The 22,796-nt window shown below is 52.9% G+C and overlaps 7 protein-coding genes across 7 annotated transcripts; 5 read left to right on the top strand and 2 right to left on the bottom strand.

Annotated features, from left to right (window-relative positions):
• Window positions 1–1,294: 1,294 nt before the first annotated feature.
• Window positions 1,295–2,236, top strand: BKA67DRAFT_540730 (thioredoxin-like protein; the record flags this gene model as incomplete). Its single annotated transcript, XM_046100818.1, has 2 exons — window positions 1,295–1,930; window positions 1,988–2,236. 2 exons carry the CDS (start codon window positions 1,295–1,297, stop codon window positions 2,234–2,236), a joined length of 885 nt encoding a protein of 294 aa, XP_045953797.1.
• Window positions 2,237–4,821: 2,585 nt separating this feature from the next.
• On the top strand, window positions 4,822–7,138 carry BKA67DRAFT_431445 (uncharacterized protein). Its single transcript, XM_046096871.1, has one exon. It carries the CDS (start codon window positions 5,180–5,182, stop codon window positions 7,127–7,129), a length of 1,950 nt encoding a protein of 649 aa, XP_045953796.1. The 5' UTR covers window positions 4,822–5,179; the 3' UTR covers window positions 7,130–7,138.
• A 68-nt stretch (window positions 7,139–7,206) lies between these two features.
• On the top strand, window positions 7,207–7,628 carry BKA67DRAFT_582207 (uncharacterized protein). The gene has a single exon (XM_046103975.1). It carries the CDS (start codon window positions 7,237–7,239, stop codon window positions 7,546–7,548), a length of 312 nt encoding a protein of 103 aa, XP_045953795.1. The 5' UTR covers window positions 7,207–7,236; the 3' UTR covers window positions 7,549–7,628.
• A 756-nt stretch (window positions 7,629–8,384) lies between these two features.
• On the top strand, window positions 8,385–9,814 carry BKA67DRAFT_431338 (RanBP1 domain-containing protein). Its single transcript, XM_046096870.1, has 4 exons — window positions 8,385–8,433; window positions 8,555–8,855; window positions 9,039–9,297; window positions 9,390–9,814. Exons 2-4 carry the CDS (start codon window positions 8,598–8,600, stop codon window positions 9,626–9,628), a joined length of 756 nt encoding a protein of 251 aa, XP_045953794.1. The 5' UTR covers window positions 8,385–8,433; window positions 8,555–8,597; the 3' UTR covers window positions 9,629–9,814.
• Window positions 9,815–10,123: 309 nt separating this feature from the next.
• Window positions 10,124–13,419, bottom strand: BKA67DRAFT_582200 (uncharacterized protein). The gene is made up of 3 exons (XM_046103974.1): window positions 12,788–13,419; window positions 10,736–12,468; window positions 10,124–10,573 (listed from the first exon to the last, which is right to left on the bottom strand). Exons 1-3 carry the CDS (start codon window positions 13,007–13,009, stop codon window positions 10,432–10,434), a joined length of 2,097 nt encoding a protein of 698 aa, XP_045953793.1. The 5' UTR covers window positions 13,010–13,419; the 3' UTR covers window positions 10,124–10,431.
• Window positions 13,420–15,890: 2,471 nt separating this feature from the next.
• BKA67DRAFT_540726 (pyridoxal phosphate-dependent transferase) lies at window positions 15,891–17,849 on the top strand (the record flags this gene model as incomplete). The annotated part of the gene is made up of 1 exon (XM_046100817.1): window positions 15,891–17,849. The coding sequence occupies one exon, from the start codon at window positions 15,891–15,893 to the stop codon at window positions 17,847–17,849; it is 1,959 nt and encodes a 652-aa protein (XP_045953792.1).
• Window positions 17,850–19,938: 2,089 nt separating this feature from the next.
• On the bottom strand, window positions 19,939–22,449 carry BKA67DRAFT_525633 (amine oxidase catalytic domain-containing protein; the record flags this gene model as incomplete). The annotated part of the gene is made up of 2 exons (XM_046098683.1): window positions 19,939–22,024; window positions 22,079–22,449. 2 exons carry the CDS (start codon window positions 22,447–22,449, stop codon window positions 19,939–19,941), a joined length of 2,457 nt encoding a protein of 818 aa, XP_045953791.1.
• Window positions 22,450–22,796: the final 347 nt, after the last annotated feature.

The raw sequence follows: 22,796 nt of genomic DNA, 5'->3' as shown, positions 1-22,796 counted from the left end.
GAGAAAAGGCTTGTGTTCGTGTGGTGTGCCGAGCCGGATCGAATCGAACGGTTGGCCTTTTTCAAAGCCCCGAGTCTCTGCAAAGATGTGAAACTGGCACCGGCAGTCTGATGTTCGTATAGGTGAGACTCGAGATGGTAGGTTGAAACCGCAGATCAGCAAAAGTTGGGGCAATTACATATCCTGGCTGGCCTTTTCATACCACGTTTTCTTGATCCCTGTATTGTACTATTAGGGCCATCTGTCTGTGCCACGCACCACTAGGGGGGGTGCCTCGACCGCCAGGAATGCTGGTCCTGACTGGGGGGCTTCTGCATGCTTGCGGCTGTGCTGCCACGACACCCTCGACCGCAACGCGACTTTTGCATGCATCCATCTTTCATCCACATCTAGTTACCTGATCACAACATCGGCACACACGAGCGAGCTACGGTTTTCCACAAATTTCCTTGTTGTCCTGAGATCTGGTTTACTAAGACGCAGACTGAGACTCTGACTCGGACTCGAACAAAGACGAGGCTCTCTCCCCCCCTCCACTCTGCGTGCTTCGTCTGTACCCGTACATGCATTGTCTATTTTGGCCTTCTATCTGAAGCTGCGATCGTCAACGACCTGCGCTTCTCTGACAAGATTGCCGGTTAAGCACCATCTTTTCGGACTCTTGTCCGCCGCACCTCCCCCTCTTTCCTCCCGACGGGGACATCGGTGCCAACAAGGTTTTACTTTATCCCTGGCATCTCTATAGCAGTTTCTCGTCATTGACCTCTCCGCCCGACGATATTGGCAAGCATTATAAGCCCTTAGCTTCCGACACAGCGCGCTCTGCTAAGCCCGGTTGGCTGGGCCTTTTAACCCTGAAACACTCTGACGCATACCAGGGGTTCTGGTTCCAACGACGTGCGTGCGCATTGTTCATTCTCTGCAAAGTACTGTACTGCAAAGCCCGGCAACAAATCTGTTCGTTCGCTTCCTTGATACCTCCACCCAAACCGTCACTGGGCCCATTCTGTCCCCATCGCCGCGGCAGGCCTATCGCTGCTTTCTTCCCTTATTCCAGAAGAAGTGATCCCTGGACAACACCTCCTCCTTGCTGCTTACAGGCCTCGAGGCTTGTCTCTCCACGCCCAATCCTCTGAATCCGATACACTGGTACTTCAGCCTATCCACTTACCACGCGGTCTGTCCGGCACAAAGCCCCAAACTGCTTCCTTTCTTCCCTTGCGGTACCGAGACCTACCACAGCCTATCAACCGCATAAAAGTACTCGGGCACCCCCGTCCCATCACAGCCCATCATGTCTTTCGCAAACAACCCTACACCCGCACAGGAAGAGTTCCAAGATCTCTTGAACAAGAACGCCGGCAGTGACAGTCCTCCAGTACATCCCGAGGACAGAGACTACGACCGTGAAGCTAGACACAGCGAGGACGACGAAGAAGACCGTTGGCTCAACGAACAAATAGACGCCACCATGCGTATGCCCAGCCTCAGAGGTACCGCCGAGGGCGCCAACTATAAGCTGCCACCGGCAAGCTTCGACAAGGGAGCCAGCACAGGTGTAAAGGGCGTCATCGCAGACGCAAGAGCATACGAAGAAGCACGCCATGGCAGGTTCAGGGACAAGGTCCGCGCCGCCAGACGGTCCGTCTTTGGCATGGGCAACATCAAGGCCAAGGATCCCGACAGTCAGAGTGAGGCCAGCAGCGACGGCGAGTTAGACGCCGACGAGGAGGCCTTCCTTTCGCAATGGCGGGAGTCTAGGCGGCACGAGCTTGAGCAAGAGACCAAGAACGGTATGCGGAACCGAAGGACTAGTCCAAGTCTGCGCACGTTCGGCCGCATGGACACCGTTGACGCTCTCGGATATCTCGATGCCATCGAAAAGGTCGGCAGAGATACGATCGTTGTTGTGTTCGTCTATGACCACGAGGTAAGCTCTATTCATGGCAGCACTTCTACATCAACAACAAAGCTAACACGTATATAGTGCGAGGTATCAAGTCTCATCCATGAGGCATTACGGCCATTGGTCATCGAAAACCCTTACATCCACTTTGTCAAGGTTCACTACGAGGACATTGAGTTCGACAATGCTGCCGTACCAACAATCTTGGCATACAAAAACCAAGGCGACCTCATTGCCAATATGACGGGCATCATCGACCTGATTCCCGAGGACGAGGACTTTGACACTGACTCGCTCAGGAAACTTTTCCAAAAGAACAGTCTTCTATGAGATGGGCATGATATGTCAGTGTCACAGCGGTGTCAAAACCCTTTGTCTTCTCTATGAATCATCTCTTTGCTGTTTGTTGAGCAATGCTATTATGCGCGCATATGATACCCCTTTGATGCGATTACTTGGTTCTGTGTTCACAACCGGAGTGTCGGTTGTTTTTTATGCGGTGGGGTTGTCTTGCATGGAGAACCAATGCCCACTGTCACTTCTACATGAAGATGAATTGGACGAAGACGGAGCCAGGGGGCCTATTAACCCCTGTAGCTTGGTCAAGTTGTGAATTATTTTTGGTGGAATTTCTTGTCGGAATTTTATATAGAGCGGGGACTGGGATGGCTGGGTAGTTGCCATCACACATGGCTTTCCCTGAATGATGATTGGCGTCGTCGGCACGACAGATATGGGCTTTGGATGCAGACGATGGAGATGCGACACCGATTCTCGTTTGGTAGATGTGTATAACGTATATTAATGAAGCCAGCAATGTCCATGAATACTATGTTCAAACTCAGTCTTGTGAGCCTAGACGCTCCACGTGAGGTCTATGAGGTCTATGAGGTCTACAGGAAGCACGGGAGGTAGTTGTGTGGCACAACCAGTGTATAGAGCCGTCGTATATATTTTGGGATTAATCACTGCGTAAAAGTTTGGTTACAAACAAGGCATAGTCTCTTGTGCAAGCCATAAATCCTAATGTCTGAAAGCAAAGCGGGAAAAAAAGCCCTCTCGCCACGCACATAGGAGAAGTTATCGCCCGGCTAGAACCACCTGTACCTGACGGGAGTGGATGGTATGATAGATGGGCTTCAAGTAATTCAAGCTACTTTGTGATGGCCTTTGTAGAGACCGCTCAGTCTTTCAGACATAGTTCATACCGCCCAGCACGCGGGAATGTTGAAGGAAATGCACCTTGACAGTTGCCATGCTGGATTTACCACGAGTTCTATGCATCTGGCTGATAGAGCCCACCAATCACCAGCTTTTTGTTCGGTATATTTGCATAAAGATGTCTGTTCACAATGCAAATACGGGCCACCTGCGAACATGAATAACTGGACCTGACAGCCGATTTCCCTACGCGTTGACTGTTCTGTTGGTTGGCAGAGTATTTATGATGCTTGACCTGGAGAGTTCCCATCTGGCACTTGGCTCAATGCGGTCCGTCACGGGATCCGGTAAACAATGAGACCATACTGGCAATTTAAGGGACCACAGACGGCGTCGTCGTTATCTTGATCGTTAGCGCGAACTAGCCGCGTCAATGTGACCATCTGCAGGGCTCGAAACTCTACGAAACCTCGCATATCTGAGACTGACAGATCACCTACCTAAAGTTATGTTTCTAAGCCAAAGGGTGGTCAGCACATCATGAAATGACGACAGGGTCGTGAACCGAGACCCCTCGTAGGAAAGGGAGTCTGTCTATACCACACAGGCATTTCAGCAACTACCAAATGCTCCAAGTGCGTCTTCACATTGTTTCAACCAGTCTTTTGTAAAGCCTCCGCTGGTATGTGTTGCCAAGTTGGCGTGTATCTCGAAATAGAACCCCGCAGTTCAATGGACACGGAAACGGAACCTTACGGACGTGTGAGCGCCTAAAGTGTAAAGCGTGAGATCACAGCTAGTCTAGCGGATGGGCGCCCCTCATTACTGCTGATAAGTGATAAAGAACCTGGAGGACCGATACAATAGGTTCGGCTCTGAGGTTCTCTTGAGAGTTGTAGAGGGGAGATGGCGTAGATGACATAGCTAGGTGGCTCATTTGACAGAGTATCCTACCAATATAGTTATGCGCACCTCTGATATTCGGACGGGAACCTGTAACAGATTAATGTAGACCCGAGGTGGGAGATATCTTTGGTCTGGAGCGGGACTCTCTCATCTCACGGATGGCTGCGGGCCACCCCACTCTGCATGGTAATTCCATAGTCCCGCTCCTTCCTACTGCACATACATACATGACCCGTACATACATTACCACAGAACCTGTTCCAAAAGGTGCCTGGTCATATTGTACGTTGCTGCAGCTGCATTCTACGCCCTCACTCATCCATGTGTATATAGGCTTTATCTTTATCGCCTTTCGTACGTTTACTTTCCATGAATGCGCCTTTTCTTCAATACCTCTTCAATGATAGGTACCAGTCACCCCCCAGACCACACTTGTGGGGTCACCCACCACTGTTGTTGGCCAGCACATCACTGTACATGTACCTAACTTATACTGCAGTCGATACCGCGAACCATTAAGGCAGAACAACGTGCTCAATTCGATTCGATTCAACACGACAACAACATAACGCACAAGGCGCCATAAAGACGGCATTTCACAGGAAAGCGGCAAGCCTCTCGCCTCTTGCATCTTGCCCCCCCCAGACAGGCAAACCAAAGCCTTGAACCCCTACCTGCCCTGTAAGTGGCTCTGACCCCACCCCCTCCTCAGTGGGATGTGCCCCTCCATGACTTCGAGTTACCTACTGACATATCCAGTTGTTGCCGTCAGGCAGTTCGGCGTAGTCCTAGGCATCCAGGGAAAGCACGAACCTTAGAACCATGTTAATGAGCTCAACCCTTCTCTTGATGCCTTCCTCTTGATCAAAACTTCTCAGCAACGTCTTCCACGGATTTACTGAATCCAGCCCTCAGCTGCAAGACAGTATTCTCTCTGTTTTCTCCTCTGCTCTGCTTTGGCCTGCCCACCGAAACCCGTAGTCTTGTCGTCTCGTCATCTCGTCATCTCGCCTGCAACCAATAACTTCATCCAAGTGCTCAGGCGTCCCTATCACACCTGCCTCATATACCAGCCCCGCACTCATCAGCCGCCGTCGACAAACTTTCTTCTGCCTTCCCGTATTCTGTCATCCTCAGATTTGCCAAGTCACCGTGGTAAACTCGAGGGATGACGTGAGTTAGCGAGGGGTCATCTTACGCCGCGTAATGGAACAGCTTGGATCACCCGCTCCTATCACCGATACGACTGAAGCTATACCAGAAGCCACTACAGCCCAACCACCAACCAACAACCAGCAAGCACTACCCGCACCTACACGCGGTGCCGCGACTTCGAGTTCGGTACCAACTCTTCGCTTTCCTCGCCCTGTGGGGGATAGACGGCTTACCAACTGGGTCTCTTCGAGTCAGCCAGACATCATGCATACCCCCAGCTTCTCCGACGGCAACCCACACGATGCTAGCATCACCGATGGCTACGAGGTCATAGGAACTGACGGCGAAAGCCACTCCGAAGCCACGGCCTCGTCCTACGGACACGCCACTTCCGAGGTGGACGACGATGTCCAGAGCCTCGCTGATACCGACACCGGTACCGACGCTTTCACCAACGACGTCGACACCGACTCTTCTGACGATGACGGCGAAGAGGAGAACCTGGAACACACATTCGAGCCTGTCGACGAAAGCGCGGCTGAGACCGATGAAGAAGAAGATGAGATCGATATGACCGAGGCGGAACGAAGCCTGGAACACCCCACCGAGCTGTTTACCCCAGACTCGACCCACCTCTCTCGAAGGGCATCTTTCTCAGACCAAGGCCGTTCTGATCTGCAGGTTGAACGAGCAGCACTCGCTGTGGCTGGTTTGGCTCGAGGACCGACTGCTGCCACAGCCACCAACCAGTCAAGTGACACGACCAAGGGTGATACCGCTAAAGCTGATACGGAGCGCTCAAAAGACCGCAAGTCATGGGCAAACCTGTCTGTTCGTGATCTTTACAAGAACACTGCAGAGTACCTTCAGAACAATGCTCTGCAGCAACGCGTAGTAGGGTTCTTGGCGATCGCTATCTTGCTCGTTGCCAGCACAAATATTGGCCAGTACATGAAAAGCAACCTGTTAACTGAGACGGGGGTTTTGACTACTGTGCCTGTAGCCTCTGTGTCTTCGGCCATAACACCTTCAGCAACAGAGGTCATCGTTGCCACATCTACCGTGACATCAACAGTTACTTGGACCAAAACCCAGTCCCTTGCCTTGCAGACGACAGGCTCCTCCAAGAGCGTAGCTAGTATCGCGCCCGGCTCAGCTTTGCACGTACGACAAAGGCTATGTTCGGCCAGCGTTCATGGCCGGAACGAGATATTGCTCAGAGCACCCCCGCAATTCAAATCTTCGTGGCTTGCGAAACACGCTGTCATGATCTCCGTCAGCCGTGGAGCCCATGATACCTCGTCAAAGGCTGCCAAGATTACGGCGGTTGATGAGGGTTTCATCATCGAAGTGGCGCATGGTGAAGCCTACGGTGTCCTCGATGTCTCTATTGCTACCACCCGCAAACCGAAGATCCAGGAAACCTTCGAGGTCAACTTTGGCAACTTCATCATTGTGGATGCCCTAGATGCTGGGAAGCAGCTCGTCAAGGACTTTGCGCAGAGTGTTGTTGACACAATCAATGGTACAACGGCCTGGGTTGAAGAGACCTGTAGTCCTGCCTTTGACTTGATGTCGAAACCAGCTTCTGTCGCCAACCCTATCTTGCAAGGATTGCACGAGGTCACTCACGTCGCTCGAAGTCTTGGTGGTCAAATTGCAGGACTCGTCAAGCAACCTTTCCCCGAGGGTCGTGCGGAGCAAGCCCGAAAGGAGCTATGGCGCACAGCACAGGACGCGCAAGATGAAGCCTCGTTATTCCTCCTCCAGGCTCAACTGAACTCCAAGCTACAGTGGCTCCGATGGAGTGGGCAGATGGCCGAGTATGAGCGATATCGAGCGGCTGCTGGCCCACACTTTCGTAGGAAACAAAAGGAGGCTGCAGTTGCTAGTCGCGCTAGGGCGGAGCGCACTAAGGAGGAGATTCGAGCACGCCGCAAGCAGGAGCGCCGAGAAGTGAAGCGCAGCATGTGCTGGGGAGCTTGCAAAGGAGGTTCTTAGGAGTGTGTCATATTTTATCACGCAAATTTTATACCATGGTCGGCAATATGGATTTTAGGACTGGCGTTTTTTTTTTTTTTTTTTTTTTCCCCGGATGTATCAGTGCAATGAGTTTCGGCCCTGGCCCTGGTTCTGGGGGCTCTGGGCTTTGGGCTCTGAGTCGCAGCGTCGTCCTCTTCCGACTTGATCTCGCAAGAGCTTTGAGGGCTTCTGGGCCGGTTGACTATGCAGCGCAAGGGATTTGGCATGATTTTAGGGCATGGCATGGATGGGTTGGAGTTGCTAGGACGGCAAAGACATGCCACCCAGATATCTCGCACTCTTATGTTGCTTTGCATATTAGACAGACGAGGCTACGAAGTAGGAAGTCTTTGAAACAGAGCAGCGCATATTTATGGTACCTCGACATGTTTTTGTAAGACAGAAAGTCTTTCGGAAGCTCGTAATATATCGAGTGACTAGCACTCTGATCATTATATACTTGCCGCATTTATCTTGACATGTCGTGCTTGTGTGGGTAATTAGATGGATGGATCTGACCTGGTTGTTCGTGCTGACACCGTTTGTGCTGATACCGTTCGTGTTGATACAAAGCGTGCTGTGTGTACCGCCTTGCGTTGCCTTGCCGGGCGCCGAGAGAGGTATGTGGATGTTGGGCAATTGGTGATATCTATGTATACTTGATCCGTACTACATACACACGCACACGCATCAGTAAGTCTAGTACCTAGATTGGCACGAACCTTGGGAGTTTGTCGTGGTAAGTTAGTGAGTGGGTCAGGATGGGAGGAGGGGGCACGGGCCCATGTGTACCCTGGAAATTTCTGAAGGGGGTTGAAAGTGACCTTTGGCGTGTGAGTTGGCGGGGGCAGGTACGTGGACTTGGATGCTTTGGGTTGGGTACTGGTCTGTCTCATTGGGCACGCCTCGCTCCCTCTCTGGCTCTCTGGCTCTCTGCCCGGGGGCCCTTGGGACCTGCTGCAGCTGCATTTTCACCTCAGACCTCAGACCTCTGAGTTGACGAATTCAGAGGGAGGGGCTTGGAGGGGCTAATCAAAACGGCTGCCCGCAATTTCAGAAGCAAGAAGGGGGGCAAAAAGGGCCTGCCAAAAGGGCCAGTCGAAGTGCTTCCCCTCCATTTGATTTGGCATTTTGTTTGCATTTTGCTCCAGCAACGCCGACTGCATATTTTCCCTCTGCTAGAACAAGAACCCAAGCGCCCGACCCATATCACCGGGAAATCTTGCGACGCATCATCATAGCTTATTGTTGAGCTTAATCAAGACCACATAAACTCAACGCGAGTAAGTACTGTCTGTCTATTCTACAAAGTATTATGGAGACCCTCGTCTCGTCACCCCCACTATCCTTGACTTGCAACATAAAATATTCGCTGGCTGACTCCCGGGTTTCCTCTTCGCACAGTCAACTCCCTATACACAACAACCGGCACATCCACACCGTCAACATGAGCTCTACCGAGAACACCGAGCCCAAGGTCGACGAGACCAAGCCCCAGGACACCTCTGCTCCTGCCGCGGCCGCTCCCCTCGAGGCCACCAAGGCCACCGAGGACGCCAAGCCCTCTGTCACCTCCTCCTCCGTCTTCTCCATGTTCGGCGGCGGCGCAAAGAAGGAGAAGAAGGACGACGACGAGGACCGTGGCGACAACTCTGGCAGTGCCAAGGCCCAGCGCGAGGCTGCCGCTGCCACCAAGGGCAACGACGTACGCCTCGCCTTTCTTTTTCCCCTGCATTGTACATATATATATATTTACATATATATTTGCATATGTATATGTATATATCATACGCACTATATACCATGCACCTTCAACTTCATCAGGACCCCCTCCCAATCCACGAACCCTTGAAGGAGCAAACGCTAACTCTAATCTCCCACTCTACAGGATGAGGCCCCCGAGTCCGAAGACGTCCACTTCGAGCCCGTCGTCAAGCTGACCGAGCAGGTCGACGTCAAGACCAACGAGGAGGCCGAGGAGCAGCTTTTCAAGCTGCGCGCCAAGCTCTTCAAGTTCGTCCGCGAGACCAGCGAGTGGAAGGAGCGTGGCACTGGCGATGTGCGTCTGCTCAAGCACAAGGAGAACGGAAAGACCAGACTCGTCATGCGCCGCGACAAGACCCTCAAGGTTTGCGCCAACCACTACAGTACGTGCTATATATACCCTTTCAACAACAAGAACAAGAGCAACACAAAAAGTTTAAAATAAAAGGACATCCCCACTAATCTCCTACCACAGTTGTCCCTGACATGAAGCTGTCCCCCAACGTTGGCAGTGACCGATCTTGGGTCTGGAATGCCGCCGCTGATGTCAGCGAGGGAGAACCCGAGGCTGTTACGCTTGCCATTCGTTTCGCCAACTCTGAGAACGCCAACCAATTCAAGGACGCTTTCATCAAGGCCCAGAAGGAAAACGAGGCTCTGTTCGGCGAGTCCCAGTCCGCGTCCGCCAAGGAGGACGAGGAGTCCACCGCATAAGTTGCCCTGCGATAAGAATTATCGTCAAAGAGGGGACAGATATGGTCGACGAGTTTAACAAAAAAGAAACTCCACCTCGGCAGCATCGCATGCTGAGACCTTCCGGCGCGAAGGCCGTCGACGTCAAATAATGGATCCAACCTTGTGGTGCCATTGGACTGGGCGAGAAATTACCCTACTGAAGAGAATACAACCCGTTGTCACAGCATAGACCCCATGCGCATACCTCTATTTTCAGAGGACAGGAAGTAGTTGTTGAGTGGATTAGCCATCTCGACAGTGCGTTGCATGAACTTATTTTACGACATCACATCATGAATAAATCACAGATTCCCCCCCCAACATAAATACACTAGTCTAGGGCTGGACAGATGTCAAGGCACTTGCCATATTCTGGGATGATCTTAAAAGGTAGTCAGTCAGTCATGTTCGGCATCACTGAAGATATTGATAATCTTCCATGGATGTTAATTTACCAAGTTTCGAGGGGGGATACTAGCCTCCTCAATGGACAGCTTAAAAGACCTATGCATGCTTTTAATAACCTGTAATTTTCATTGTTCCTGGACGTTGAAAACTGCAATCTGTTCTACCCCTTTCCTTGGTCTTTTGAAGATCTATGGCTTTTAAGAAGCTTAACCACGCCAAAAAGGAGCAGAGGAAAAAAAGAAAGAAAAAAGCGACGTTTTCACAATACGTCCTCCGCATCTCCCAAGCCGGCCGCTTTCGGACGCATGAAGGAAAAAGGAGGGACCACATGAAGCTGGTAGGCTGTCGCCCAAAATTTCTATACCGTGACAGGCTTATTTGGTTGCTTGCGAGTGCCGTCTTTTCGTTCCTTGCGCAGCCCAGTTGCTGAACCACTCGAGAGCCTCCGGGTTCGCCACGCTGGCGTTGGTCTTGACCTTGATGCCCGAGAGGATTTGCTTCACCGCGACCTCGATCCTGTAGTTTCTTCTTGTCAGCGTCCCTTGTCTCCATGTGACTCGCGTATACTTGGTATGGTATTATGCCTGCCTGTCTGCTGGTGCCATTCTCACGGAATCGACAGGGATGTCTCAGGCGATGTAGGGGGAGAGGGGGGAAATGAATGGACCAAGAACTCACTTCTTCCCGTTCCCAGTCCTCGGGATACCCCCGCCCGCCTCCTCCACGACCCCGGGCACATGTCTGGGGCTCAGCTCCTTCCGGATCGTGGCCCTGATCCGCTCGGCCAGCTCCTCGCCAAACGTCTTGCCCTCGCACATGACCACGAACAGGCACACGGTCTCGTCGCGGTCCGTCTCCCTCCGCCTCCCGACGCACACGGAGTCCTCGACCTCGGCCCCAAAGTACCTGGTCAGGATGTTGTAGATCTCGGCCGACCCGAACCGCACGCCGCTGGGCTTGAGCACGCCGTCCGAGCGGCCCAGCATGGTCAGCCCGCCCGTGCGCCCGTCGATGCGCACAAAGTCCCCGTGGTGCCAGATGGGCCCGGTCCTGGCCGCGTCGTGGTGCGTCTCGAACCGCTCAAAGTACGACGCCTTGTACCTGGCGGCGCCGCCCTCGCCCCAGAACGTCAGCGGCTGGCAGGGGAACGGCTCCGTGCACACGAGCTCGCCATCCTCTCCCGGCGTCGGGAGCCCCGTCGCCGAGTCCGCCACCCCGATCGCCATCCCCAGGCCCGCGCACTGGATCTCGCCCGCGTGCACCGGCAGGAGCGGGCACGGCGCGCCGAACAGCGAGATGATGTCGGTGCCGCCCGTGATGGAGCCCAGGTTGACGCGGGCCGGGAACGCCCGGTAGACGTACGCAAAGGTCGACGGCGGCAGGGGGGACGCGGTCGAGTAGACGGCCTGCAGGTGCGGCAGCTCGACGCCCTCCCTCTCCGGCATGACGTCGTTGGACTCGAGCGTCGTCAGGTAGCTCGCCGAGGTGCCGAAGTGCGTCACCTTGTACCTGGCCAGCAGCCGGGGCACCGACAGGTACCCGTGCGGCTTGAAGGGCGAGCCCGTGTACAGCACCAGGGTGGCGCCGCACGACAGCGCCGCGATGGACCAGTGCCACATCATCCAGGACGTCGTCGTGTAGTAGAGCATGGTCGAGGACGAGTCCACCGAGCAGTGCAGCAGGTGCTCCTTCTTGTGCTGGATCAGCGTGCCGAGCGCCGTGTGCACGATGGCCTTGGGCAGGCCCGTCGTGCCGCTCGAGTACAGGATGTAGAGCGGGTGAGAGGGCGGGAGCTGCTCGAACCTCAGCTCCCCGCCGTCCGCGCCCCGGCCGAGAAACGCGTCGTAGGCCACCGCCGCCTCGACGCCCTTTGCCCGCATCTCCTCCAGCCCCGAGTCCACGTCGATGTTGTCGATGACGACCACGAGCTCCAGCCCCTTGGGCACGAGGCCCTCGACGATCTCCAGCGTCTTGGAGGTCGACGGCCACGACTTGCCGTTGTAGACCATGCCGTTGTCGGCGAACAGCACCCTGGGCCCGATCTGCGCGAGCCGGTCCAGCACGGCGCTCACGCCGTTGTCCGGGCTGATCCCCGTCCAGATGGCGCCCAGCGACGCCGCCGCCAGGCTGGCCACGATGGCCTGGTGGTGGTTGGACACGAAGCCCGCCACGATGTCCTTGGGCTTCAGGCCCGCGGCCCGCAGCGCGTTGGAGCACCGGCGCACCGCCTCGCGCAGCTCCGCCCACGTCGTCGTCGTCTCTTTGCCCTCCACCTCGGTCACGGTGATGGTCGCCGGTGTGGAGTCCGAGATGTCAGCGTTCTTGGGGAACAGCATGTTCTCGGCAAAATTAAGGAGCGCGCCCGAGAAGAAATCTGGCCGCGGGTACATTGGTGCGTTGGGTGGCAGAACCTGGGAAATGCATGTTAGTTGATTTTTGTGGTGTATCACATTCCTGCAAGGGCGATTGGAGTTCCAATCAAGCCGTAGCTGAAGTCGATGCTTCTGCCCTCGAGACCGAACACGCGCCATGCTTCACTCCCACGTGCCCATGCTCTCGTGTGCCCTCTACATCCTCAACCCGTATGCACCCGGTTTGAGCCTCTATCAGATATTGATTTCATCTGCTGCGCAGCACACGTCCGGCGTGCGGCGGTATCATGCTGGATCAACTTCCTTCGAATATTCCCTTTCCTTATATGCCTCACGTGTGGATATAAGAATTGCCTACCTCCGTGTACGGCTTGGAAGCCTTGATCCCGCAGAAACGCCACACATCTTCCCAGAACGCCGCAACATTCTCGATCGACCACTTGTACAGCCCCGGGTAGTCGTCAATGTCCAGGAGGTGCTTGGCCTTGACGTGCTGCAGGAACTTCCACATCTGCGTGGACTCTGGGTCCGGGTGCCGCCACAGCTCCAGTGGTTGGGGCTCGGCAACCTGGGACCCCATGTTTCTTTTTATTTTATTTTTTCTTTCTCTGTGACTGTTGAAGGAAAAGGATTATTTTTGTCTCAGTTTGAATTTCTGGTCTGATTACGACTGAAGCTTCTCAAGAAAAAAACCCAATACAAGTTTATTAGAGATCAAACCAAAGCAAAAAAAGTAAAAGGAGATTATTCAGTGTGAAAAAAAGGTCCACCTTCTGTACATCGGGGTTCCGAACGAAGCTTAAAATTCGGGCGGAATCGACTTCGGTTTCTTACGGGGGAGTGGAGGGTTAGCAGCGCTGGGAACTGATGGATTGCCGATAGGGGGGGCATTTTTCACAGCGGTGAGCTTCATGGCTAGATGCGGCTATGGGATAATATAAGATGCCCGTTCAATGCACCATCAATGGCTTCCAAGCACTCTCCTCCTCGAGACCTATGGGACCCAGTTGGAGTCGTTGAAGTTTGCATTCTTTGGTGCTGCTCTCACTTATTCAATAAACGCTCAACGGGATAGAGAGGGGCGCTTATTGCCGAGGCTTAGAAGCAAGATGACCCGTTTTATGACTTTCCGGGGAACGACTACAACATCGTTGGAGTTTGTTTCCCTCGATCGTCAAAAGAAAGCCGCCCGATAGTCTCCAAGTGCTTACGAGAGATGTCTTATATTATACTCGAATTTAATCACCAATGGTTGTGCAGCCCTGACCGCAGTGCCCGAAAATCAATGGCTGACACAGCCAAACAGCTTATCAACTTAGTCTGTAAATTGCACGCGAGCCGCTTCCGCTTAACGAAACACACCCCCCCCCCCCCCTCCACTGACATAAGCCTGGGCAAGCCTGGGCAAGCATTTTGTGCAATTTGCCAATTTCGCCAGGAGAATTCTAGCCAAGGCCCAGAGGACATTTGACAAGGCGAAAAAAACGAACCGCCCCCTTGACCCTGGCAACTGTGGGTTTACTTGACACTTCACACCACTTCATCCGAATCATCGCGATCAGACGGCTGCTGGCTCAATCTTCGCATGACGATGACGATGTCTTTGTTTATCGCGGTATATTAGACCTACGCTTAGTAACCCGCTTCCTGAACTCCCAGGCTTCTGGGATGGGGACGAGATGGGGATGATGGCGCTAGAATCTTTTAGTATGATGCAAAGGTTGTCCGACTAGATATGCAACTCATTGTGCAGTGCCGATGCGACGGGTGCGTGATACGAACTCTAAGTAAGTATGTATGTGTGCAATAATGTACGTACCACGTAAGTTAGTGCACACTCCCAAACTGACAGACAGTTTATTGCAAGCCCCCGCCCCCCCTTCGGAAGCTTTGGGGGGCAGTCGGACTTTAGGTGGACACCGAGAAACGCAGATGCAAGGGTGAAGAGGCAGATCCCGCAGGTTCGCGGCTTTCGCATTGGATCCGAGAAATGTGCGCTTGTCAGCAAGGCCTTGGGAAGGTCTAGAGGTTTCTGTGGTTATGGGACCAAGGGGAGACCAAGGGAGGTCGGGTTTCCTATTGAACGAATCCCGAGTGGTGGGCATTGTTCAAATGCCAATTGCAATCGGGTTCGATTGGGCTCTGGGTGGCACGGATGATCCGGAATTTCGATGTGCACGGAGGACAGGGGATGGGATGATTGAAGGCTGAGTGGGTTTGCTGCAAAATTGTGCTGGTTTTGCTGTTAGGGGGTCAATGGGTCAATGGGTCGCAGGCTGATCCTCTAAATTAGACCTGTCGATTCCTGGTCCAGGTTCAGGCTCGCTCGGGAATCTTTCTTCTCTTGAAAGTTGAGCTTGGGATCCCTTTTAACTCTTTCCTCCACGATTCGCTTTGGTTGATTTGTGAGAAGTGTAGTTATCGCCGCTCCGTCACTATTCTTTCTGCTACCTGCCGAGACGCGCATTTCTCGTGCATCTGCAGAACGTCTAAGACTGTTTGTTTGTTTGTCGTTGTCGTCGTCAAGGCAGCTGGATTTGACTCGGGATTATAATAATAAAAATTATAAAAAAGAGAAGGCAACTTTACTCGACAAAAACCTCCCCCCAGCCACCACAGCCAATCCTCTCCTTATTCGCGAACCTCGCCCGCCCATTCCGGCCAAACCGTTGTGTCCTGTCCCTTGCAGCAAAACACAGGCGCTCAAAGCTCCTCAACCAAACGGAAGCACAGCAGCTATCTACGTCCACGTCCAATTGGTGTTGCCCTGTCAGCATTACACCTGCTACATTCCACAGATAGCCCCAGCTTCCTTTGAGCTCCTGAGAACGGTGGCGCATCGACGACAATACGAGCATTTGACAATCGAGAATAGTGACGGGAATAATAATCTTAATAATCTGGGCAATAATTCGCTTCGCGGATGTAACGGAGGCTTTTCTTTGGTGAGTAACATGTGCAACCTCGAGTAACAGCTAGCAAAACCTTATTCCATTCTTCTTGACGTCTTTCCGATCCCCTTGATCTTGGTCCTGGTCTTGGTCTTGGTATTTTTGTCTTGGTCGTTATCGTTGTTTCCCTTCCCTCGCTCAACGAACGCCACACTCAAGTGCCCGTCCTCGTGACGTCTGCATACTCAGTTGTTTTCTGTTTCTCCCTCTCTCTCTCTCTTTGATTTCAATGCAGAACCCAGTTTGAACAGCGTCGCTCCGCCTCGACGGTTGGACCTGGACCTCATTGTTTGCGGCTTGCTTCTCCCTTCGGTTGCTAATCCTTCTCTCTTGTCTACCCAGATCGAACTGCGAAATAGACGTATCCTAACAAGCATAATTGTGCACTTTTGCTCAACTCGCACCGCCCAATCGCCTTCAGCCGTCTAATTCCCACCACCGCCCTCTGTAACTAGACATCTGGTAGAAATGCCCCGGCGAATCTCCATGCCTTTCACATCTTCCAGCAGCATGCCAGAGACGGAGAGGACTGGCGAAAGGAGACCGTCTACCTCGAAAGGCAACCGCCTGACCCAGTTCTTCTCTGCCTCGCCCAAGCCAAAGGAGCCGCAAACTGCCCACCAGGCCCTCATGGCCATGCAGAACGGCTCTGCTCGGTCCATCACCGCTCCGAGCATCTCGCTGCCAACCATCTCGCTGTCCACTGCTACTGCCGGAGAACCCAATAACGATGAGCAGCCGACCACCCTCTTTCAGCCTCCCTCGTCCGAGGAGATCACGGAGAAGAGGAAGGCCGATGCCCAGTTCGGTCCCCTTAGCCACCCAAACCATCGATATGTCAGCATGCACCATGGCGAGGCCCTGAAAGCTCCCATCATCGACGAGCCTCCCTATTATTTCGTCCTCACCACCTACATCAGCTATCTGCTTCTCATCGCCCTCGGTCACGTCCGCGACTTCTTTGGAAAGAGATTCAGCAAGAACCCTCTGTACAAGAGTGTCAAGCCGATGAACGGATATGCGCCTCTGACCGACGATTTCGACAGCTTCTACGTTCGGAGACTAAAGCTACGTATCGACGATTGCTTTGCTCGTCCCACCACTGGCGTTCCAGGTCGCTTCATCACCCTCATGGACCGAGTCTCCAGCGATTTCAACCGCTCCTACAAGTTCACTGGCACCCACACTGAGACTCTCAACATGAGCTCGTACAACTATCTCGGTTTCGCTCAATCAGACGGTCCTTGCGCCGATGCCGTTGACGAATGTGTCAAGAAGTACGGTCTCAGCTTCTGCAGTCCCCGTGGAGATGCTGGTACCTCGGATCTCGCAGTCGAGGTCGAGAAGGAAGTCGCCAAGTTCGTTGGCAAGCCCGCTGCCATGGTTTTCTCCATGGGTTTCGTCACAAACTCCAGCTCTTTCCCTGCTCTGGTCTCCAAGGGCTGTCTGATCATCTCCGACGAGCTCAACCACGCCTCCATTCGCGTTGGCGTTCGTCTCTCTGGTGCTGTCGTTCGCTCGTTCAAGCACAACGATATGGACGAGCTAGAGAAGAAGCTGCGTGAAGCTATTGCCCAAGGTCAACCTCGCACCCACCGCCCGTGGAAGAAGATCTTGGTCGCCGTGGAAGGCCTCTACTCCATGGAGGGTACCATGTGCGATCTGCCGGGGATCCTTGCGCTCAAAGATATTTACAAGTTCTACCTGTTTGTCGACGAAGCTCACAGTATTGGTGCCCTCGGGCCCAACGGACGCGGTGTCTGCGACTACTTCGGCATTGACCCCAACAGAGTCGACATCCTCATGGGTACCCTGACCAAGTCCTTTGGTGCCAACGGTGGTTATGTTGCAGCTGAGCCTCATATCATTGCTAAGCTCAGAAGTGTCAACGCTGCCACCCAGTTGGGAGAGTCCCCTGCTCCTTCGGTGCTTATGCAGATTCTTGCTTCACTGAAGCTGATTACGGGAGAACTCCAACCCGGCCATGGTGAGGAGCGCTTGCAACGAATTGCCTTTAACTCTCGGTACCTGCGACTGGGACTTAAGCGTCTTGGACTCATCGTGTACGGCCATGACGATTCTCCCATCATCCCTGTTCCCTTGTACAACCCCGGTAAAATGTCTGCTTTCAGCCACGAGATGTTGAAGCGCAAGATCTCCGTCGTCATCGTCGGATACCCCGCCACGCCCTTGATCAGCTCCCGTGTGCGATTCTGTGTCTCGGCCGCTCACAACAAGGATGACATGGACCGTCTCCTGGCAGCCTGCGATGAAGTTGGTGATATTCTGCAGCTCAAGTTCTCGACTGGTATCGCTGGTGGCCAGAAGCTTCCTCAGGGTATCAACGCCGAGAACGAGGCTGAATGGCGAAAGGAGAACGGCCTGGAGGAGTCATACGAGGCGCCAAGGTGGCAGCTTGAGGATGTCATCGAACGCGGCGTCGCAGATTCCAAACTCAAGTTGTTGTAGACAAGCCACATATTTCATGTATCATTTAGAATCACGGCACGGCGTTTTGTCATTGCATTGGCACGGAAGATTTAAATGGCTACCAGGGCGCCTCGGAGTTGTGAATCATGGATTCAATGGTCGGTAATGGAGGATGAATGAGGTTGGGCCCGCACTCGCTTACGATCTTCACTTCTTCCAAGTCGACTACTCCTCTTTTCGGAGAGAAACACCTTTTCGACATGCGAACGGGCCAGAGGCGCACACGTGCGACTGATTTATTGGGAAAAGCAAGGCATCATGTGCATGCCCAGAGATACCCCCCTTGCTGCACACTCTGCAGTCCACGTTTTGGTTCTGGTCGACTGATCTTCGTTATTTCCAAAGTTTCCCAACATGAATTGGGTTTGCATCTTACACCGGAGTTCGGCATTATGGATGGAACGGGGCTTGTTTGGTGGTGATGAAGACCTAATCGTATTAGGACTTGCGTATATAGAACAAGATCCCAATGCAGAAACGTCATAATCATTTTATCTTTTCGTGATACCCTAGTCCATCTCTGACACAGGTCGTCATGAAGGGTACTTCTGTAAAGTACTTTATTTACGTGGAACCAACACAACCTCATGTCAATAACGACATCCCATCAAAAACAGAGACGGTCTAACTTGATTTTCTTGGTAACCCCCAGCATTAGCAGAACACCAATAATACCATTAAACGTATTTGATAGTCTTGGCAACAGGTCACATCAGCGTCAGAAAGTACTCTGGTCGGGCTCTTTCTGTGTACAGATTTTTTTCCACTCAGATTAATTGATAGCTCATATGGCTGCTACGGTGGAGATGTCATACAAGTTTGTGCGTGGTCCGCGACGACAAATGGGTTACATGCGGCAGAGTGAAGGTTAGTGCTTTTACAAAAGCTGCTCTGGCCAGTCTCATGGAGAGGGAGTCGGTCAGTTACCAGTGGTCTCGAATAGAGTTCTGGTTTGCGTCCCAACGAGTAGCCCTGGCATTGTGTGTTGCAGAGAGAAACTAAGACTTTGCCTCGTCATATGGCTGATGGATCCTTCCACGGTCCTTTGAGAGGAGCACATCTTTTATGAATGCCTAGGGGACAAAAGGTCTACAAAGTGAAACGCTACACGACACGAGCCGGAGACAATGAGTGAAAGCAGGGCGTAGACGTCATCTAGTATTAAGCCTAGCGGCTCTGCTGACAAGCATGGCGAATATACATACTTGCTCCCTCGAGTCGAATGCCCAGCATGGCGTGCCAGAACGGAGGACGCCGTGACGCCAACTGGTCGACGTAGAGTATCTAAATATCCGATGGCCATTTCATAGACTTACACAGCGCACGAGCCTAATTACTTCCCACTGAAAGCTCGAGATGAGTCCTATAACATAACACTGGTACTATCGCATCTCACAAGACGTGCGATCATGGTGCGCCAGTACAGCCTTTTTTTCTTTTCTTTTTTTTCTTTGTTTTTTTTACAAAACAAGCGGTTAGAAAATGGCGGTTATCCGTTACCTTAATATTCTTCGGGCTTGGATCGTCTTCGTCCATGAATCCCAAGTTCATGGAGCATATGGCCAAATTCAACGACATCTTTGGCGGCTTTATGGTGGTTTTTGAATTCATAATAAATGGATGTCCTCGAAGCTTGGGTGAGACAGTGAACGTGAGAATAGCTTCTCAAAGTTTTGATTGAAACCCGAATTTTATTTTGTTTTCTTTTGGCAATGATAGCTTTTGTCTCCCACAACAGCTAGTATACGAGTTCAGAGAACGTTTGAGGAAACGTGTTTAGAATCATGGAACTCGGAGCATTACCTGGAGATAGGAGTTGTTGGACAGTTGCTCTGCCCGAGACGCTGCTTGGCGAACAACTTCATTCTAGAAACCTGAACTTACCTCTTGGCAGATACTATAGTTCAATGGGTTTAGCACGTGATAGACTGGGGCATTTTCCTCGATAAAGTCTCTATCGACCTTGGTCTGCACGGGTAAAACATGTGTTTGACGTGTTGCATCATTAATCATTAGGTGGAACTTAGTTCCGCTATATACTCGAGCGTTGTCGCCGATCTGAAACCATCTAAACAATAGAGTCCACCTCATAATAGGGGTTGTTAGGGTCGTAAGGGAACTTCCTGACGACTACATCACCCTTGTAGCTATACAAGTCGTACTCGACAGGGCTGAACTGCAGCTCGCAGGTGTCGTCCTTCTGGCCAAAGGTCTCGACATCCGTCGCCGTCCCGTTGGAGTAGTTGATGCGCACGGCATTGACGGTGTTGCGGCTCTGGTCGATGTCGAAGTAGTTGCTGGGCATGAACTGGATGCCGGCGTGCGCGGTCGTGAAGACGGTATTGGGCAGATCGCCAGTGTGGGGGACGTGGTGCATGCCCATGTTCAGCCAGAGCACCAGGTCCTCCTGGTCCAGCGACTCGCCGTCGAAGAATTCCTCGAAGTTGATGGGCGGGTCAAACACGTCCTGCGAGGCGTACGCGTGCGCGCATCGCGGCTCCCAGTCGTGCTGGCGGGTGACCTGGATGTCGTACTCGGCCCAGTGAGCCGCATTGACTAGGTTGCTCGAGTTCTCGACCGTCAAGTGGAGGGCGCCCGTCATGGGAAGGACACGATATGCCCGGTACTCGCCCCACTGGTTGGTCTCGTCTTTGTTTACAACGAGCACCTGCTGTGCGCTGTTGGGGGCCCAGTTGAAGCGACCTTGGTCTTCGTTGTCGACGAAGCTGCGCACAACCTGCATCGTGTTGCGCGCCTTGCCGTTGGACCAGGGGTACACCTTGGAGACGGGCACGTTGGTCATGGTCTGGATCGAGTTGGCCGTGCCCAGAATGTCGAAGTCCGCCTTGAAGTTCAGAACGTGGTCGTGCATGGAGCCAGACAGGTTCTCCTGAATCTTGAAACCATAGTCAGAGCCAGTGGTGTAATAAGCAGACTGGATGTATCCTGAAGCTCGGGCTTCTGCGGAGATAGAGCCGTCTAGGTGGAAGCTGTAAGTGAACATGTAGTCATAGTTGCCAACAGTGGAGACAGAGCGGATGCTGAAGTGAGTATCCTTGGTTGCCGAGACGTATTCGCTGGTGCTGTGTCGCTGGATAGGGTAGTCCGATGTGAACTCGAACAAGCAGATGCTGTTAAGATGGGTGTGGGTAGTCTCCGAGACATAGAAAGACGAGTTGAGGTAAGTACCGTACTCGGGGCAGTCGTAACCGGGGATCATCTCGAAAGCATACGGTCCGAAACCATAGTAAGAGTCAAGGTAGGAAGTTCCGGACTGCATGGGATCTCCGCCAGCATAGTGGGCCAGCGCCTCTTGAAGACCAAACTCGTACAAAAGTCGCTCTCCCTTGTACTTGATGTCGAAAAGAGTCATGCCCACGTCACGCGAGAATCCGATATAGAAGCTGAAATCCATCCACTCGACGTACTTTCGCTCGTAGTCAACACCAAAGCGAGCACCAGAGGGGGCAATGGTGGTAGGGGGATAGTTGGAGTCGTAGGGCAGGCTGACGTTCTGGGGGTCAGTGCGAGCCCATGATCCCTCGACGTTGGCACCAAGCTTCTCGATGGAGCCGTTCCAGTAAGCAGTTCTGAACTCTTCTGTCGACTCATAGTAGATGTTGTTGTAAAGCCAACCCTCAAGCTTCCACTGACTAGGGTCACGTCCAGTGACATCACTCTTGAAGTAAAGACCCAAGGGCAACAACGTCTCAGTGTCGAAGAATGAATCTGGCAAGTTCCAGAATGTGTCCCAGCGGATGATTCGCCCATCGTCCTGCCACAGGGGATCGATACCCCAGATGTCGAGAGTGTCGTTGTCAAGACCAGCAGCCTGACCACCCCAGAGGTCCATGGTGATATCGGCGATCTCGGCACCGATCTTGTATAGCCACTCAGAAGACATGGTCTCAGAGTCAGCGTCCAAGTTTCGAATCTTGCCCTCTGTCTTGCGTGTGAAGGGAAATTCCAGCGGCTGAATGGTAGCAGTGGCATTGTTCAATGGGAGTGGGCCGACTAAAAGATCTTGGTAGTACGGCTCCGTGGTGGCACGGTAGTCGAGCACAACATGAGCCCATCTTTCCGGAGCCGCAGCACCACCATCCACGTGTGCTACTACATCTGTCTTGTTGGGCGTCTGCAACTCGACGAGAAGGCTGTTGAAAGACTGTGAGCATTTGCTATGATATTCAAAGGCAACATGTACTTACACCGTGTTATCCCACTCGCCAGCACCGTCCGTCTCTGTCAAGTTGAGGCTCTCCTGAGCAAAGAGCCACGCGACAACAGAAACAGCCTCAGCATCGCTCAGACCAATCCAAACATTGTCATGGGGAGCCGTGATGGAAGCCGCCTGTGCAGTGCTGCATGCCTCAGTTGTGGCGTTGGTGTATGAGCGGCCTTCAAGTGCCTGTTTCAAGGCACTCCTGGCAATTTTCTTTCCACGATTGTGAGACCATTGCATACGGGCCGGTACCTTAGGCTCAGGGCTCGGTCGGGCAAAGGCAAAGTCCGCAGAAGACAGCAAGGCAAGCGCGGCGGTCGCCACAGCACCGGGGCTTGAGAAGGAGGGCAGTCTCATCTTGACCAGTTCCTGTGATCGAAGGAGCCACAAGAAAAGAGTTGAACGGCGGTCTAGGAGTACTGGGATTCGGAACCTTCTGATGAACTCGGTTCTATCCTATCACTATATACTCGAGCATACAAGTCTTCCGTGATTCTGACCATCCTCATTCTGGAAATTTGTCAGTGGTTGAGGTAAACTCACCTACGAGATATCGGTATGATCCGTTCAAGAAACAGGTTCTAGCAATCCTCATCTCTTAGCTGCCTCGGTGTATCGGTATGGCGCATCTCGGATATGTCGCGCTGGTATAAGCGAATCGGACTCCTGCATGACCCAGCAGCGCACATATCTGGGGATTCGCA

Source organism: Truncatella angustata, assembly GCF_020726525.1.
Source record: "Truncatella angustata strain MPI-SDFR-AT-0073 chromosome Unknown BKA67scaffold_9, whole genome shotgun sequence".
In the NCBI taxonomy this organism is placed as follows: Eukaryota; Fungi; Ascomycota; class Sordariomycetes; order Amphisphaeriales; family Sporocadaceae; genus Truncatella; species Truncatella angustata.
Note: the sequence above shows the minus strand (reverse complement) of the source record. Positions and strands in the feature narration are given on the sequence as shown.

Excerpts from the sequence above, each read along its gene's own strand:
- BKA67DRAFT_582207 (XM_046103975.1), top strand. The coding sequence starts at position 7,237 with ATGAGTTTCGGCCCTGGCCCTGGTTCTGGGGGCTCTGGGCTTTGGGCT.
- BKA67DRAFT_431338 (XM_046096870.1), top strand. The coding sequence starts at position 8,598 with ATGAGCTCTACCGAGAACACCGAGCCCAAGGTCGACGAGACCAAGCCC. Across the intron at positions 8,856-9,038 it reads CTGCCACCAAGGGCAACGAC|GATGAGGCCCCCGAGTCCGA; the intron begins GTACGCCTCGCC and ends CCCACTCTACAG. Across the intron at positions 9,298-9,389 it reads GGTTTGCGCCAACCACTACA|TTGTCCCTGACATGAAGCTG; the intron begins GTACGTGCTATA and ends CTCCTACCACAG.
- BKA67DRAFT_431445 (XM_046096871.1), top strand. The coding sequence starts at position 5,180 with ATGGAACAGCTTGGATCACCCGCTCCTATCACCGATACGACTGAAGCT.
- BKA67DRAFT_582200 (XM_046103974.1), bottom strand. The coding sequence starts at position 13,009 with ATGGGGTCCCAGGTTGCCGAGCCCCAACCACTGGAGCTGTGGCGGCAC. Across the intron at positions 12,469-12,787 it reads CTTCCAAGCCGTACACGGAG|GTTCTGCCACCCAACGCACC; the intron begins GTAGGCAATTCT and ends TGCATTTCCCAG. Across the intron at positions 10,574-10,735 it reads AGGACTGGGAACGGGAAGAA|GATCGAGGTCGCGGTGAAGC; the intron begins GTGAGTTCTTGG and ends AAGAAACTACAG.